We start from the raw sequence: 18,858 nt of genomic DNA on the forward strand, positions 1-18,858 counted from the left end.
TTTAATGGCCCAGGCAATTCTCAATAGCTAGCTTCTTGTCAATAATAGATCAATCTCTGGCTACTGATGTTTTCATGTTTCTCCTCATCCTCATAATGATATGTATACTCCTGGAACTGATACTATGATTATCTCGCAGGCCTTATTTTATTTAAATTGACGGGTTCAGAAATTCATTCCTTGATACAGATAGATAAGGGGGAGAAGCGCTCTCTTATTTATAGTGTTATTTATATCCATTTATAATTTTAACTATTTTGATAGTCGCAACAGATGTGAAATACATCATTTTGGTATCATTTTAAAGTAAATAAATCCTTAAAAAGTGTTAACTACTGAATATGTTTATTATTATGCATAATTAAGGGTATGACCACTTTCAGTGACAGGTGGGTGCCCTCAAAGGCGGCTGTTTTCAGTAACCAGGCTTTATTCAGCCCGCCTCAGCTACACCCACGTTTCCACGTCTTTGGCATTTTTGGATCAGCCGGCGGAGTCAGAACTGCCAAGAAGGCGACGGCCAGAGCCACACTGAGCTTTACTACAGCTCTTCAGAAACCTATGGGTAAAATCACAGAGACTACGTCCATGTCTATGGTCATATCACACAGCAGATATCCTCTCAGACATCCCCTTAATGCAATACCTTTCCTTTCTGCTTTCCCCTAACATAATTTACATAAAGAAAATGTATTTCTCAACTTATGAAAATCTGAATTTCGTGTGCTCCCTCTATAGTTAAATCTACAGATAGAAGCTTATTTGAACAGGGAAGGACACACCAAAAGCACACACCGAAAATAACGAACGATAAGACCAGTAGAGCCATTTGAGATTTCCTGGGAAACTGAAAGCAGTTTAAAAACTCCACCAACCAGCACCGACTGCTTCTACACCCTGCTCTAAAGAGGGTGCACGATCAAACACATCGGGGGATTAACCAAGTCACCATGAAGTGGGACATGTGAGGCTGTTTGAGGAGCCGGCAGTTGTGTGAATGCATTTCCTCTCTGATGAAGACATACAGCTGTAAGCACTGAAGATGCAAAGGCAAACAACCGGTCCTTTCCCAACTGCTGATGACACCCGCATCGACTCCTCCTCCGGCTCCTCCCCCCTCTGCTTCATCCTACTCCTCCACCTCCTCACCTCTTCCTTCCTCCTCTTACATGTTGCTCAGTGCTCCGATACAGGATGAGGCTTCCGGCCATGTGGGAATTTCTCCTAATAGTGGCTCACAGCTGAAGCTGCGTGTTGGTGGGGACGTTTAGTGCAGCGTACACCCAAGCAGCTTTATCAGAGGCAGCAAACACAAGCCTGGTAGGAGATAAAAAGTCTTTAAATCTGGAGGATCGAAGAAGCTTGACTCTGCTTTCTTTGCCGGTGGAGTCGCTCAAACTTTGCAAAAAGAGTGGAAAAACTGTGACTTTTGCTGCTTCCAACGATTCCTCAGGGGATGTTGAGCTCAAGAGTTGATCTTCGGTGAAAAAGAAAAAGCTTTGATGAGATCTTTGCTTGATTATCACTGCTGAGGACCAGGAGCCGTTTCCAGTAATTCACCCTTCTGTGAAAAGGGTCTGAACAGGACCAACGAGGCACCTAAGCTGCTCTGTCACATGGACATTGACACTGAACAGCTGTTGCATTTACCATCTCAGAAAGAGACCGGAGCGTTCAGGAGCTATACAGTAAAACACGACGATGCTGAAAAACTTGTTTGCATCAAAGCGCCTCGTACTTAGCAACTGATGAGGATGAGAGACGGTGTGATGACCTACCTGTATTTGACAAGTGCGTTTTTCACCTCGTTGGAGAGAGGAGCACAGAGGGAAAAAAAAAAGTCAGCAAGAGGGAACAGGGGAGGGGAAGAGTGAGCCAGCGAGGGAAGGTGTGAAGCAAAAGCTGTGAGAGGGAAACAGAGAGAAGACGTACAGAGCTGAGAAAGACACAGGGAGGAGAAACTGACAGAACTCTGCCAGACTGAAGAAGGAGTAAAGGAAAAACAGCGTATCAAAGACCTGCCGAACGCCCATTTAACGTTGGAGGATTGTGTTTTGTCAGAGCCACACAGGGTGAGTATGTATTCTGTTTGATGTGTCTGTTATGGCAGGAAATTAAACAGTTCACAGGAGCAGCTATCAACTGACCCTACTCACTGTTCAGTAAAATCATATTATAAATTCTAATATCATACATTTTTTATTACTGAGCAGTAAATGTAGCTTGAGTTACTATATTGAATGAATCATGGAACAAGTGCTGGGGTTCATCAGTTGTCAGCAGCGCTTTTATAGTTGAGACTCGGAGCGCCGCAGAACATTTTGTACAATGTGGTTTTAAAAGAGTAGCTTTTGACACCCACAAAAAGGTTATTAAATTGATCCTGAAGCTTAAAAATGCTTCAGTAAGTTTGAGTATGGGTGCGTAACAATGCTCTGTCTGTGTGTGTGTCTGTGTGTGTCTGTGTGTGTGCGTAGATTTTTTACTCAGGGAAAAGTGGGAGGTACAAGGAGTGAGATGATTTGATTTAAGGTATCATTAAAAACCATGGGGATGACAAGTCACATGACTGGCATCCCGACACTTGTGCCACTGTATACTTGAAGGCACAAACACGATGAGCTTTGTCCAAATTAGTTTTAAAATTGCTAGAAGCATTTAGTTGATTGTCAAAAAACAGCTATTTAAATAATTATACATACATTTTTATTTAAATGCCAAAAATTAGCTCAATATCAATTGTTAAATGTTAAGATTTCTGCAACTGCTGCAATTTCAGGTTATTTTTTATTATTAAATAATTTGCAGATTATTTTGTAAATTAATTGATTTATCTATAAAATGTCAGAAAACAGCAAAAAAAAAAAGATGTCCATCACTAACCTAGATAGTGGTGACATCATCAAATGTCTTATCTTGTTCGACAAATGTCAAAACCCAAATAAAGATGTGTGTGTGTCTGTGAGTGAGAGTTTACTAAAATGTCACAGCAAATGTTCAGTATTTTTGCGTGAAAGATTACTTAATCTATTATCAAATAGTTACTGATTCATTTTTTTTCGCCTAATACTCGAATAATTGTTGCAGCTCTGTAGTTAACTGGATATCATTAGATTTGGATGATAAATTGGACAAAACAATACATTTGAAGACATCAACTTCAGCTCTGGGAAATTATGAGGGGCATCTTTGACTCGTTTCTAAAATAATTTACAACAAATAATTGTTTAATCATGAAAATAAATGGCAGAATAATCAATAATGGAGATTTGGTATTGAGGTAACTGTTTTAAGTAAATTCTAGAAGTTTGTTGTTTATCCTTTTTGTTTTATGATTATAAATGGAATATTTGGGGGTTTTGGATTGTTGGTCGGTCAAAAGAAGCAATCTGAAGACATAACCTATGGCACCTTTTACTGTTTCCTGACATTTTTATAGACTTAAACCATTTACCAGTCAATTGAGAAGTTATATTGCAGTTTAACGTATAATAAAAATAACTGCAGTCCTAAAATGAACCCTGACAAGTTAACATATTGACACTCGAACAATGGCACAGGTATTTAAGGATGAAAGTGGGTAGACTGCTCTGTGGGATGATCTCAGTAAAGTGTCTATGATACACCTGCTGCTTTACTCAGCCTCATACCATCCTCCACTGGCTTAATCATAATAAGCAATTGCAGGGAAACCAAACCAAGCACCTGTAATGCTTTGTTTCCTATTTTTGCCAACCAGACAGTACATGACCAGCCTCATTCCTCTGCTTTGACGCCAGTCTCCTCCAGTATAGATGGCTAATCAAGTATCCATAACGACACCGGAACATATAAATTAATGGCATGATTGGGACTATTCATCTCAGTTAGGAAAACGTCCTTGTGTTTGTCAATCTAGTTAGCTGAATCACTGAAGCTCTAATGCGATTTCCTTTTGTCTCATTATGATTGAGCCTTGATAGGTGCCCATTAGCGGCCTTGGTAAACTACGGCTGCGGGGGAGGAGGATTGATCCCTGTGTTAATGTGTACAGATAGATGACCGTGTTAGGATGTAAATAACTGCCCAGCAATTCCCCCAAGTCATACAGAGACATGGGCACACACACACTAACGCACACGAACTGCACCATGTGTGCATTACCCATAGCAACAGCACAATCAACCCCCAACAATGCAAGGACTGAGACCTGACAAACTAAAATCACATTCTGGTTGCCAAACAGTCGACAATTCATTTCTTAAGGCTTCACAGCACCTTGTTGTGTTTTATTTGAACAATAAAGTCGCCGTTCACTAAAATCCTCTCTGCTTTATGACTACTGAAATTCTCAAGGCAATAAAAAAATCTTTCTGCACAAAAGCGTTTTTTAAATTTGCTTGTCTTGAAATATTTCAGATATCAAAAGCGCTAAAATGTCATCCTTGAAAAGTAACCTCAGTCCGGATTCCACATTCATGAAACAATATCTACTGCATCCTCGCCTCCTAACATGTTGAATTCTTAGTATTGAATGCAATAGAAGATGTAATCAGAGTCAATCAAAACACATGAACGCTAAAAGCACTTGGGATGTTTGGACAAACAGTGGGGCTACATAATAGCCATCCAGGAGGCCACAAAACAACAGAAATCAACATGACCTTCAATTCAAATCAAACAGTCTGTTTACATAATTTCCCTGTCAGGCTCCATTTTTTCTAATCACACTGAGTACAGTAGAACCTTCAATGTAGCTATTGCAAACAGAAACTCAACCACTGTATGCCCAACGACTCAATTATATTTCTTAAAATAGACGAGCAAGGCAAATTCGTCTTTATAGACGTCTTTAAAGATCTTGATCTTAAATTTCCCAGTCGCCAATTGTGTATTAATTTGTATCTTTGTGAATTAATTCATTAATGAATTAATACAGGCAGAGATGAGGTGAAACTTGAATGCTCTTTGAGGGAAAACTGAGTCACTCCCAGCAGCAAATTCATATAGATACATTCAACAGAAGAAATAGTCAAATTGAAATATAAACAAACTGAGGTTATATAAATGGAGAGTATATAAACAACAGTGACAGGTTCTGCACTAGAACATCTTTAGGCTGTAAGAATGAGGAGTGGGATGTATGGGCCACAGTTAGAGCATATTTGATATTATAGTGCCAGTGGTGGGGAAGTACTCACAACTTTTACTTAAATAAAACTAGCAATATTTCAGTGTCGAAATACTCTGTTACAAGTCCTGCGTTCAAAATTGTACGCGAGTAGAATTACAGAAGTATTAGCATGAAAATATAACAAAAGTTAAAGTAATTGTTGTTCCTTTCATAACAATATATATTAAATTGTTGATGCATTAATGTGTTCCTCACTTTAATACAAGAGTTTATTTGTTGATTATATTTTGTATATCATTGCTGTTGGGCAGAACCCTCCTATATCCATATTTTGTTATTTTTTATTTGTATTGCTATTGGTGACTCTTTACGAGTTTTAAATATATTTAACAAATATATTAAAACTAACTTATTAATTCTCATTACCAGATGAAGTTGACCCAGCTGTACAGTAGATGCACTTTAAAGACCTCTTGTAAACATTTTAGATGTTGTTCAGACTCATACAGCATATAGGTGCTGCCTCATATTTTAACATTTCATATTAGAATCACAATTTTTAAATCAAAGTGTTGAACATTGAAATCATAATTTTAGATGAATAACAGCTTTATTTATAGTTATTCCTGGCCTACTGTTGAGCCAGAAAATCACTGCCTCTCTCCATCTGTTGCGCCTGGCACTGGAGTTGTGATGCAACAGTAGCTCTTGCCAGTCAAAACGGAACTTGAAGATGTTCTCTCTGTCAAAGTAGACCAGCATCTCCACTCCAATTTTCCACTTTGTTTTCACATTTCAGAGGTGTCCAATCACGTAAGTGTAAAAGGTGTTGACAGATGTATTTCTACTCACTGCAAGCTGGAAGAGATTCTCTGCCACAGCAAAAGATTTTGAAAGTTTTCTGCTCAATTTGTGCTAGAACAACACACCTTCAATTTTCCTTTCGTGCTGTAAAGCAACACATTTTGTGCCAAATTTAACCCAGTTGATACCACACTATAAAGCCATAGGTCCTTTCCACGCCACTCTCATTTATATGTAGGAATCTACTGCGAAATCAGTGTAGTAATATATGTTACCATAATTATTAAAGTGAGCCTATGTGGCCACAAGTGATAATATGATAATGTTAAATGCTTATTTGTAGTGTAAGAGAGGTCATAAAGTCAACACACTGACTCTGTAATGTCAGTTAGGCTGCAATATCTTGTACATTGTAACTAACAAACGTGACAGGTCATAGCTGACAAAGTGCGAGAGCCAAAATAAATATTAAACTTAGTAAAGTTGTTGTATTTTTATTTATTTATTTTAGAATGGAATAGAGGATAGAAAGAGATAAGGGATGGCATGCAGCAAAGGGCCACAGGCTGGAATCGAACTTGGGCCGCTGTGGTAAGGACTCAGCATTGCAGTCTATACAATGTGTGTACAATAGTGAGAAAATGAGCATTACAATTTGTGCAACTTTACATATTTGACTTCCATGTTTGATCTGATTGACCAAGTGAGAGTCCAAAAATCCAAAGATGTTAAGTTTACTATCACGGAAAACAAAGAAAGGCAGCAATTTTATAGATTTCAGAAGCTGGAACGAGACTGCAGACTAAGTCAACTAATCAACTCATCAACTAATCCACTTGTTTCAGCTGTATAGACCTTCTTTCAAAAGTTACATTGTCTCACTTTAACAAAACTTCAATGCTTCCTGCCCTTTAATGTCAGAAACAAAACAATCCCCACCCACTCAGATATATATTTATACAGCCTCGTTTTAGGTTGTTCATATGTGCTCGGCTCTGACAACAGAGGATGGCAACATTGTGAGATAAAAGCGTTTCCTTATGACAGGCAGCATCCTTGTAGTTAGATAATGACATACTGCTTTGTGGCGTAGGAAAACACATTTTATCTTTTTGAGTAAAATCAGCCCATAGTCTCACTCATGTCATACGCCTCCAACACACGGTATGCATAGCTCTGCTCTCGAACTCTCTGCTCTGGGAATCTCGTAAGAATTGCTGCTCTAGGCCATTTCTATCCAGAAATACATCACATCTGCACGTACTTCTGACCTGTACATCCTGCCGAATCAAACAAAACAAACAGAATAACACTTCAACACTTCACCTTAGATACGCATTAAAAAGTATTCTATAATAACTTCAGCCAAGAGGAAAAGGGAGGTTTCTGTGGCAAATTCCTGATTTCACGGCTACCTTAATTGGCCAGAAAAACGACTCTTGAAAGCGCTGCCTCCCACGTACAATTAAGTATCCTCTAGAGAGCGGCAGCCTCTTGCTGTACGGCATGACTAATCTGACAATGTGGGCAAAACACAGAGAGAGTCAAACAACTCACAGGAGAACCTTTGGCATTTACGCTACAAGAGAAGGGGAGAGAGACACACCGCTGTAACACTCTCTAACTTTCTAATGGCGTGAGAGAAAAAAAAACAACAAGGCTATAAAAACAGTTAGCTGCTTAAACACTCATCCTGAGATAAAAATGGCCTCCTAACTTTCTCCTAAAAACACAAGCAAGTCAGGGTCCTTCACAGATTGTCAGCATCAACTCCTGGATAAACTTTTGCTTTATGCTGAATAATATACAGTCTGCATTTAATAGCATTTTGAATTCAGCAATTCAGAGTTTTGGTCCAAATGTGGCCAACTCTTTTTTTTCTATATACTTTATTTTTTGTTGTATATCATAACAAACATGAGGTCACCCAGTTACATTTGATGATTTACACAGGAAATGGTACACTTTCATTCATATCTGCTTTTATTTTTTCACAGTTACACATTTACTATAGTTTCTTCTCCCTTTTCTTTCTGTAACCTCAAACTGAATGTCCTACGTTCCATACAGCACACGCTGTTTAATATCTATCCACTGTTTCAGGGTGTGAGGTTCTTTAAGAAGCTAGCGTCTTGTATTTGCCTTGTTGCTAGGGGTGGGCAATAGCGTAAAATCTGATCTGATTATATCACTAACAATACATTTTATTATTTATTCGTTAGTGCCTTATGTCAGCTCCTCCATCCTCTTACCCAATATGGATGCATATCATTTGTAATTGTGATTTCGAAACGTTTGGCCCCACTGATTGGATTTAGAATGTGTTTGAAGCACTCGCAGATTAAGGGTGTTACTCGCTCTCTCATTGAGCACTCGGATGGGAACCCATTGGCACCCAGTGATATGCCTGCTTTCAGACTGGAGATTGCTTGCTCAATTTCCTCAATAGATTTTCTTTTGTGAGTTCATCATTGTGCAATTTTCCACAAGAGGGAAGATCTAATTGGTTTAAAAATTGCTTTATTGTATGTCCACCTTGTCCAGCTGAGTGTACAAGGACTTGTAATATGTCTCAAACACTTTTTAAATGCCATCGTGTTATTTTGTTCGTTTCAGGGACTCTTATTTGATGAATTTTCAGCTTGTTGCTTGCATAATCTCCAAGGTTGCAGCGTTTGGATCATCATACGTTTGTCTCATAAACCTGAGCTTTTTCTCTAATGCTTCACTATGAACTTTATCTCCTGTTTGATTGGGTTCTGTTGTAGTAGAAAGGAGGTTTCTGCCTCACATGTAACTGCTTCTGATTATAAAAGTTTATTTTTTGTCTTCATTTTAATGCCAGAAAATTATTGTCATAGTAGCTTACAGAATTTTATTATGTTTCCATAACCCGAAGCCTCTGAAAAACAATGCATTGCCATGGAGGAAGTGTAACAAGCTGTAAACGCAACAGAGATATATTATAACCCTATAAAGCTGGTATGGTAAACAGTTACCTATTTACACGTCCAGCCGACACAGAGCAACATTAGCATTCAACCGGAGTTGTGTTTATGACAACCTGATGAATGTAATGTCCAGTATTCACTTCAACTTTCCAGCTCCTGAAGTAAATATCTGGCTGTGAAGGTGCTAAATGATCCACTTTGTCCACCAGATAGTTGCTAACTTTGGCTGTTGTTTGGTGTTGGATGAGTAGCACACAGTGGGTTGTTTTTTCACGGCTGCCTGTTGTGGCTGAAAATAACGCTGATGAAAACTGTGAGGCTGAAACAAAACAGAGAAGCTGTGGGCCAACCAACACAAAGAGCTGAAAAACACTAAAATGCTCCACAGATACGAGTGGGACTGCAGAGTCGGCTCATAATTCTGTACGCTTGTCATTACGAGCGACCACTTTCACATTTCTTATTTGACCTGTTGCTGATATAAAGATACTCTCATCTTCAACCCACAACAGGCATTTAAAGGAATTCATTTACATACTTTCCAGTTCATTTATATGCCATTGTAGTAAAAAAGGAAACTAAATCACATAAGTAAAAAACAAAATCACTGGTTGACTTTGGTTAATTAAAACAAGGCCAATGTGTTGGTGTACCCCTACTTTGAATAATGGCATCTTAATACCCATATCACATCCTGTTGATTTATAAAATCCAAATGATCCAACATGAGATAATATGAAACCAAACATTTTTTAAACCACAACTCGTGCTAATACTGTCTGCAGCAATATGTTATGAAATCCACTCAGTCACACACACTACATTAGCAGGCCGTACACGGCATTCCTTATAAAATATTATCTTATCAAATAAAAATGCTTTTTTTCAGCCTCTCAAATATAAAGATTTCCTGCTTATTTGTATAACATTTTAAAGTTAACATTTGGGGATTTTTGACATTTGATGACGTCACCTTGGACTGTGATAACATTTACAACGATTAACTTTTTATAACGACAACAATGTGCACATTAATCAATAATGAAAATAAATCATATAGAGTATATAGGTGAAGGTTTGCACTGGAAATTCAGCCAGATCACAAATACAGTTTTTTGTTCATTAACTACTGAAAAACAGATACTGAACCTTCTGTTAAAGTTAATACTACTTATCATGTTTATATTCTTCTAGTTCATCAGACACTTAATACTCAATTAACTGTTTAGAGTATAAAATGACAGATAAAAGTGAAACATTACTTTCACCACTTTCCTAGAGCCCATGGTGACATCTTCAAATTGCCTGTTTTTTTCCCTGTTTAGTATGATTAATTTAAGAAATTTAAAAAAAGAGAAAACCAGCAAATATTCACATTTGAGAAGCTGGGACGATCAAATGTTTGCCCTTTATGCTGGATAAATTACTTAAATCAATCAATAAAATCAATAACTAAGTTCAACAGCCTCAACGTAAAGACGATGACTGAGCCTTTATTCCACTTTCTCTGTGTTTTTTCACAATAAACAATCTTTAAAGGCATCAGAGAGATGCAGGAGAAAACCTACAGTAAGCAGCCTAAACTGACCAATCACAGTTCTATTATTCAGCACATCTGATGGAGCTGACTAACAAAGCAAAAATCCAGCTAGACAGTAACACACAGACTGAAGCCAAACTACCAGGGGTGTGTGTTGCTTTTGAAATAGATTAGACAGAAATAATCCAAATAGTCCATGAAAATAAATGCAAATAAATAAAGTCCAGGAGTAGAGGGACGTTTCAGGTCAGGAATACTGCACTCACTGCCATCAGTCCAGGAAAAAAAGTTTCATATTTCACATTACACAAAACCTGAAACTGTGAATGTTGCTAAAATCAGACAAGAGAAGCTGCTCACTGCAGTTAACTTTTTTAGATGGTTTCTATTACTGACCAGCACCAAACACCTGCTTATATCTTATATATCTGCTTATATCTTAAACTTAAAGTCCACACCAGCTGTCATCAAAGAGTAACTACACCCAGTCTAATAATACCACTTGCACTGCCAGCTAGTGATGACAACATGCTTCTTCCACACCCAGTGTAGCGTGATGTACTGTAATGGCTGCTTCTGATTACAAATCAACAAACTGGAGGGAGAGACATGAGGCAAAGATACTGAGTGAGGTAAAAGGGACAGGTTCATGCTGTTGTTCTGGAAACAAACGGAAAGTTAGTTATTGTAGTTTAGCCGGCTTATTGACAGCAGTTGGAGCTACAGTAGTGACTGTGACACACAGCTCATGGAGGCAGTTAAGGTACTTTAAAAACGCCCAGTACTCCTTTTTGGAGTCATAACTCAGAACACACAAGACATGATACACATACTTTTAGATTCCGGGTGACTTATTCTTTCTAATGATATCATTATCTCTGATGTCGATTGTGAATAAATGGCCAGAAATCCAGAAATCATAGAAAAAAAAGACACTCCTTAAAACTGCAGAACTTGCCTGAGAATCATCACATTTGAGATAAGAAGTTCTAATAGCTAATTCGGCATACTTTTATTGCCAATTTGCCAAAATTTGCCACACATCACTTACTTTGGCTAAAAAAAAAGGAAACCTAGCCTGCTTCCATGTCTTTCGTCTTTAAAAATAAGATTTTGGCAAAACATTTAACAGATTTAGGGTGTTGACCCTATGCTCTATTTAACCCAACTTCAGTTAAATATCACAATATCCCACATCAGGGTTGTTGCTCAGAATTACTCCTAACTGTGAAGAAATCTCAAGATCTAATAAGATAACACTGAGCTTTCTTACACATGTTCCTTTGGGGAAAGAAATATGAACAGAAACAGGGATGAGACTGTTTAAAGCCCAGGGGACCAAACACTGACCACTGAGGCTGAAATTAGTGAACAAAGACAAACAAGGATCTTCTATGCTTTCATCTGACAGCAGTGTCCATACACAGCAATTAAATATCAAGATAACAGATATTTCCAAACTAATTAGGACAGCTTCAGAAAAGTACAATTAGACTAAGTGGAGTATTTGACACAAAGTGAGTTTCCATGTCATTGTCTCAGAAAGGCTAATGCACAAATTTAAAGTCCTTTAATTAAGTGATGGTTTGATCATTAATAGTAAAACTGAGCAAACTTATTTGTGTAAACTGAAGCAAGCTTTTGGAGTAAATTGGCTTTGTTTTCTTTGTTGTGCTAACTGTGCCACTAACCCAGAAAATGACTGAAGAAGTCCAAAAATCCAATCCCCTACTCATTTATTTGTCAATGTACTACCAGGATGTTGTCACATTGTTACTTGACTTACACAATTCTCACTAAAATTCCTTATCAATATAAATCTAAGCCCAAAAAAAGTATAGGAATATTTCCAGATGCCTGACGGGTCTCTCCTGCTGAGGGCTGACTGAGCATTACAGGTGTGGTTAGCAAAACAAATGAAACCTCCTCCAGCTTTTTGCGGCCGGACCTTACCTGCTGACTCCAGCAGGACGTGGTAGTCTGCTCCTCTCTGAGTGGGCGTGTCATCTTCAGGCTCCTGCTTCTCTGAGTCCTTATAACGGTCCCAGTTTGACTCCAGTTTCCTCCTGGAGAAAACCTCCATCCTGTCATCTTCCTCCTGAAGGTTGTCCCCTTCATCTTGATCCTACAGGAGAACATGGTGGGATACACCATTAGGATTGTGTGATTTAGGATAGCCTGCCATCATAAGAGAAAGCAGAGACTAAGATCACTTAAAATGGGAATAATAGTGCACACCGTTAGGCAGTCTGACAAGTTTTTCCTTTTGTTACATACTGAGGCCTGAGGACTCCACCTAGTTAATTCGACCTATATGGAGCTTCAGTAAGTCTAACACTACGTAATGTAACTGAATATTATATACTAAACTATATAAAAAGAAGCTGTTTTTTGAAAATGCATCCATTAATCAGAATCAGAATCAGGTTTATTCAACTATTTTCTATTTCCTATTCAAAAACAAGAAGTTGGGGTGGGACACAGGGATAGGACAGACAAGAAGCCTTTGCCTGCAATCGAATTAAGAGATGAACACTGCAGAGCTGAACTGAACAATGATTCTTATTTTCAGGTGATTATACACTAATGAAAACATACCTATGAATAGTATATCCCATTCATTATTGGTAGCTAAGTCTAACAAAAGAGTCAAGGTAAATGGCACATCACACTGTATGACAAAGAACAGAGAAACCTGTGTCAAAACTGAACTCATTACATTTGTCTGAGTCATAGATTTCTTCCTGCTTTGTCACAAAGCTGCACAAACCTTTAATAATGTTGTCATGGAAATGTGCAACATAAGAAGACAAAGTGTGGTTTTGCTCAATTTTTTTCTGGTCCCTTATCAAAACTCACAAACACACAATATAATCATCAAAGACCCCATGGTAGCTATGGATGCACCAAAGGAGATTTTCATGATTGCAATCAAGGAGCCCCTATGTATCAAAGGAGATTTGTATGATTGCAATCACAAGAGCCCCTATTGTTACCCTTCTAATTCTGTAGTTACCATGGCAGGAGCATCAAATGACAGAACATCCTAGTGAACTCTATCTTCATCCCAAGGCCCAGATCATACAAAGATAATGTTATTAGTGCTGTGGAAGACATTTCAAGTGCTTGATCACTGCGATGATGCACCTAAAACGCTTCTCTCGCAGGATCTCATTATATGCATTATGCATGTACAGTAGAGAAGTGTGGATGTGATCACGCAGACACAAATCCACATGTCTGACGCACAGCAGTCTACCGGTGTATATGGTACTGTGTCTGTTTATATTGAGTATAAATCCCACTTGCTACAGAGGCCCTGCTTTGGTTGTGTGGAAGAAAACGTCACATATTGGCAAAGTTATTGAACGTAATGGCGTCATAGCATATGACTTTGCCTTTCACTTAGCACTGAAGTTATCTCGTTGACAGTATACACAGGGTTATGGACGACGCGTATCATTATTTAAACAAAACACCACTATGTAAAAGTTTCCACAACGCTCAGTACCAGCCTCCACTGAGTATTTCGTTGCCGCCAATTACATTGTAAGGAGTGCTAATTAGGCCGAGTTGAAGAGGAGGTCCTATTAAGTTTGACTTCGTCGTCTAAGAACTGTGTGTGTTTTCTCAGTGACCCAACAACAAAATTAGTATTTTTTTCAATGGGGTTTGGTGGAGCGGGATAACAGGGTAGCCTAGGGAACGCTACTTCCATGCTCTCTCACCCGGTGATGGAACGGAGCAGGGGCGCCTCCCCCGCGTCCTCGCCCGCGGTAGTGGTCTCTTTTACCCCGGCCGCGGTGGTGGCCTCCTCTCCCTCTGCCCCGGTGTTCACCGCCAAAACTGTCGCTGTCGTTTCCACCCCGGCCACCTCTTCTCCAGCTGCCTCCTCTGCCTCTGCTCGATCTAACCTCCATTGCTGTCAACTGTGACCGGAGAGTTTAGCGTGTGACACCTCAGCGTTGAGAGGAATGAGTGTTACATTGAATGGTGTCCTATGACAAAATGGCGTTTCATGGTTCCGACTCTGACTTCGACCAAAAAGATTTACATCGTGGACGGAAGTACAGACAGACAGAAAAACAATTTACATGTCATAATTAAATGTCAAAAGTGTTAAATTATTTTATTGGAAAATAAAGTTTAAACAATATATAATATATAAACAATATAAAAATGCCGGCAATATAACAGGCTACATATAAATAAATTACACCATAACGAAATATATATAGGGTCTATACAATTAGGATAATAAATATGTTTAAAAATTAAATTAAACATTTTGAATAAAAAAATAGCTGCAGGGTACAAATGCAATGTTATTATTGTTTTCAGCTCTCATGAATTAGACTTTTTATTATGAATAAAAAATATGCAAATAATATGTAAAAATCACAAATGATTCAGTAGATTTGTTTGCATTTCAGTAGTAACAGACTATTTTGCAAGCTGACAATGCAAATAAGCTCAACCAAATAATGTGGGTTAATCTGTTGCAAAATAGCAAAACTGTAAAGTATTAGACATGTATTTAAATAAACTTAATACTACTACTACTACAGTACTGTATATGACAGCATGTTTTGGAAATAACAGGATATACAGTATCTACAGGGGATTATCGTGTTTTAAGAAAAAACATTGACAAATAATTATTTTGTACAATTGTGTCTCATTAATGTTTTTCTTTTTATTTCAGGAAAACTCTTAATGGAGCCACAAAGGGGCACCTTTCTCTGACCTGTCAACGGTAACACAGATAACACAGCACCATGGATGAAGATCCTCCAAACAGCACTTTTGTCAACGCATCACATGTCCAGGTTGCTCCCCACAGCCTTTGGGAGGCCCTGGCCATCGGTACAGTGTCGGCCATTGTCAGCTTGATAACTATTGTTGGCAACGTGCTGGTGTTGCTGTCCTTCAAAGTCAACAGCCAGCTGAAGACTGTAAACAACTACTACCTACTGAGTTTGGCTTTCGCTGACCTCATCATAGGAGTGTTGTCCATGAACTTGTACACCACATACATCCTGATGGGTTACTGGTCCTTGGGAAACCTCGCCTGTGATCTCTGGCTGGCAGTGGATTATGTAGCCAGCAATGCTTCAGTTATGAACTTACTCGTCATCAGCTTTGACAGGTACTTCTCCATCACGAGGCCACTGACTTACAGGGCTAAAAGGACTCCAAAGAGAGCCGCCATCATGATAGGCCTTGCATGGTTGGTGTCTTTTGTCCTCTGGGCACCACCCATTCTGTGCTGGCAGTACTTTGTAGGAGAGAGAGTGTCTCCTGACCAGTGCCAGATCCAGTTTTTAACAGAGCCTGTGATCACATTTGGGACAGCGATTGCTGCTTTCTACATCCCCGTCTCTGTCATGACTATCCTTTACTGTAGGATCTACAAGGAGACGCAGAAACGGACCAAAGATCTGGCGGAGCTGCAAGGGCTCGCAACAGAAAATGTTCTAGAGGGGACTAAACCACAGAAAACTATCATTCATTCTTGCTTTCATTTCACCAGAGAGAGGAGAGACCGGAGTCAGGCCTCCTGGTCTTCATCGAACCAAAGTAATGCCACTAAAACTACCACTAGATCAGATGATGCATGGGTGAAAGCAGATCAGATCACCTCCTTTAACAGCTACACCTCATCTGATGAGGAGGAGCATCATGTTTCAATAGATACCCCACAAGGATCTTTCAAAGAGCAAAGCAGTGGACAAAGTAATAAGAACGGGCAGATGACTGAGTATTTTTCCAGTCCTCAAAAGAAGAACAGTAAAAAGCACATCTCTTATAAGTTCAAACCTGGCTCAAAGGGTAAAAACGGCAATCCTACGATTGCACCACCCTGCCTGCCTGAAGCAGAGCAGCCCACCAAAAACGCCTCCCCTTCCTCCTCCACCACCTCCAAACCCATGGACCCCGTCCTGAAGAACCAGATCACCAAGAGGAAGAGGAATGTGCTGGTGAAGGAAAAGAAGGCGGCTCAGACTCTCAGTGCCATCCTCCTGGCCTTCATCCTCACATGGACGCCCTACAACATCATGGTGCTCATCTCCACTTTCTGTGCCGAGTGTATCCCTACGTCCCTGTGGCACCTGGGCTACTGGCTGTGCTACGTCAACAGCACCATCAACCCCATGTGTTACGCCCTCTGCAACAAGACCTTTCAGAAGACCTTCCGCATGCTCCTGCTCTGCCAGTGGAGGAGGAGGAGGAGAGGCGAGGACAAGCTGTACTGGTGTGGACAAAACCAAAATGTCAACAATAAAATGACTTGATGTGGCATTGCAGTATTGGAGGCAACCTACTGCTTTTGCCCACATGTGGATTTTCTTGATATATACTGTAGTCAGTGGTCATCTTCAGCATGAAGTGCTGCATGTGATTTTTTTGTTAAAGTACAAAAAATGTTGGTGGAAAATGAGCTGAGCCTGATGCAGCACTTAAACTGCTGTTCCAGATTATTAAACAAACCTCATGAAGGTGGCTACACATTCTTACAAAGGTTAAAGGTTAAAGAATGGGTTCAAATTATTTGACATCTATTTAACTCAACCTTTTTTACACGTCAAAGTATATTTACAGGTCCTGGGATGTGTGAGGAAAAGTTACAGAGAGGCTTTTGTGGCTCCAGAGGGAGCTGCACAAAGTCTGATAACTTGCCTCAAGTGATGTCACTTAAGTCAGCGTTTGTTGGGCCTAGAGACTACAAGTTTAAAAATGAAAAAAGGAAGTGAGTTTACCAGACTTGAGGCTTGTGGCTCCAGCCTACATTAGCCATTACTAGCATAACACACCCGAATCGGTAGCGGTAGAGTTGCATTGTGGGTGACGTAGGCACCAGGTTTTGACAAGGAAGAAGAATGTGTGGAAAAAAAGAGACAGTATCCCTGGTTCTGCTGCGTTAATTTTGAAACTGTCCATCATGAGTCCAACAATGTTACAGGAGTGCAATGGTAAATCAGTATAAAGTAGGGTAGCATATAGAATAACATTATGGGTCGGGGTGACAAGGTAAAATGTTCTCATCTTTCTTCCTACATCAAATAATATTCTCTATACATTCATTTTCCATCTGCAGTTCTTTCTCAATATATATACTATACTAATTATACTGATATATGTCTTTATCTGTCTTCAAAACTCAATTGGACCAGTATGGTTTTGTTAGAAAGTATAAGCTGCTAGCTTCATTGCCAATAAGTTAATAAGCTCTATGTTAAATCTTGAGTTTAATTATCTCTTTCGACCTGTATTGTAAACTTCAGGATATCTTCTAATTGAGCAGTGGCGTGATACTAACCCAATTTCATAATAAAACACAGCAAATTTGTAAGATACCAGCTTGATGTGTACTTAGACAAATTCCTCAAGCCTTGTATTAGTTTTTGCTTTTTGATAGTAAGGACGACTGTGGATTTTGTCCCCAATTCCTTACATTGAAGTCACGCTATGAAGGAATCACTTCAGGGCCGATGTGGACAGGAGGAATGATTGCAGGGATTAGTAACAACATATTTTAAAAGTGAATACTGTAGCATGTGAGTAAACAACTGAACCTATCCTTAAAACCTCATATAATCTTCCTTTGTTCTACTGCCCACTTGCACTGTATATAAAAGAAATATTGTAGGCTTAAACGTTGAAAAGTGATATACAGAACATATTTCACCGATTTTACACCTCACAAATAGTAAATGTTGCTTAGTGTATATCAGTGTTTAGAGAATGTTTTCTATTGTTTTCTATCTTAGCTCTTGTGTTCAAGGGCTAATCTGTACATTTACAGCTGCATTAGTTTCACAGTTGTAACAAAACACTGTATATGAGATTGTTTATGGATCACACCGCTATTCCTGTCAATATTCATATTACTGTAAAAAAAAAACAACAAAACAAAAAAAACTTGGACACGATTATTGAAGCAACTTGTCTCTGGTGGATGAGTGATGCTGTTGTAAATTATTGCACTTCTATGTCTTTTAATGATGTAATGTTGTGTGTTACCTCCCTAAACTCTGTGCCTTTTGTTCTGCTCAGAGGCTTTGTGAATGAATCTGTGCTCTTTGTCCGTCTGTGCAGTTCATTGAAAGTGAGTCTGTGTGTGCTGATATGAGTACAGTACAGGATTATACTTTTTATCAGCATGAACATTTTCAACATCAAATGCGTTGAATCTGATCTGATTTCGTTTGTAAATTCTTTTTTTGAGAAATGATGCAAATCATTACCCGCTCCAACAGTTGAGTAATAAAACTAACGTGCCATGGTTAACTGGTTAACATAAATAGCATGACTGTTGCTAGTGTAGAACATCCTAGAGGTCATCAGGGGTCTCACTGGTCCAGAGACTCCATGTTAGTGCAGACATTCTGCATTACAGCAAACAAAATACATGTAACTGTATTATGAAAGAATCTGGTGACATTCAT

The 18,858-nt window shown here is 39.0% G+C and overlaps 2 protein-coding genes across 2 annotated transcripts in view; one reads left to right on the plus strand and one right to left on the minus strand.

The window, feature by feature from the left end:
• aven (apoptosis, caspase activation inhibitor) overlaps positions 1–14,389 on the minus strand; it is a 32,132-nt gene extending 17,743 nt beyond the window's left edge. The window contains exons 1-2 of the mRNA XM_035678084.1: positions 14,137–14,389; positions 12,362–12,533 (exon numbers count right to left, since the gene is read on the minus strand). Of these exons, the coding sequence (XP_035533977.1) occupies positions 12,362–12,533; positions 14,137–14,328 (364 nt within the window). The 5' untranslated portion in view covers positions 14,329–14,389. The remainder of the gene's footprint in view (positions 1–12,361; positions 12,534–14,136) is intronic.
• A 761-nt stretch (positions 14,390–15,150) lies between these two features.
• Positions 15,151–16,852, plus strand: chrm5b (cholinergic receptor, muscarinic 5b). Its single transcript, XM_035678949.1, has one exon. It carries the CDS (start codon positions 15,187–15,189, stop codon positions 16,702–16,704), a length of 1,518 nt encoding a protein of 505 aa, XP_035534842.1. The 5' UTR covers positions 15,151–15,186; the 3' UTR covers positions 16,705–16,852.
• Positions 16,853–18,858: the final 2,006 nt, after the last annotated feature.

The sequence above is a fragment of the Morone saxatilis genome, unplaced genomic scaffold, assembly GCF_004916995.1.
Source record: "Morone saxatilis isolate NCDOM2014 unplaced genomic scaffold, NCSU_SB_2.0 Contig7, whole genome shotgun sequence".
Classification (NCBI taxonomy): domain Eukaryota; kingdom Metazoa; phylum Chordata; class Actinopteri; family Moronidae; genus Morone; species Morone saxatilis.

What these genes read in the sequence shown, in the direction of transcription:
- chrm5b (XM_035678949.1), top strand. Translation starts at nt 15,187, where the DNA reads ATGGATGAAGATCCTCCAAACAGCACTTTTGTCAACGCATCACATGTC.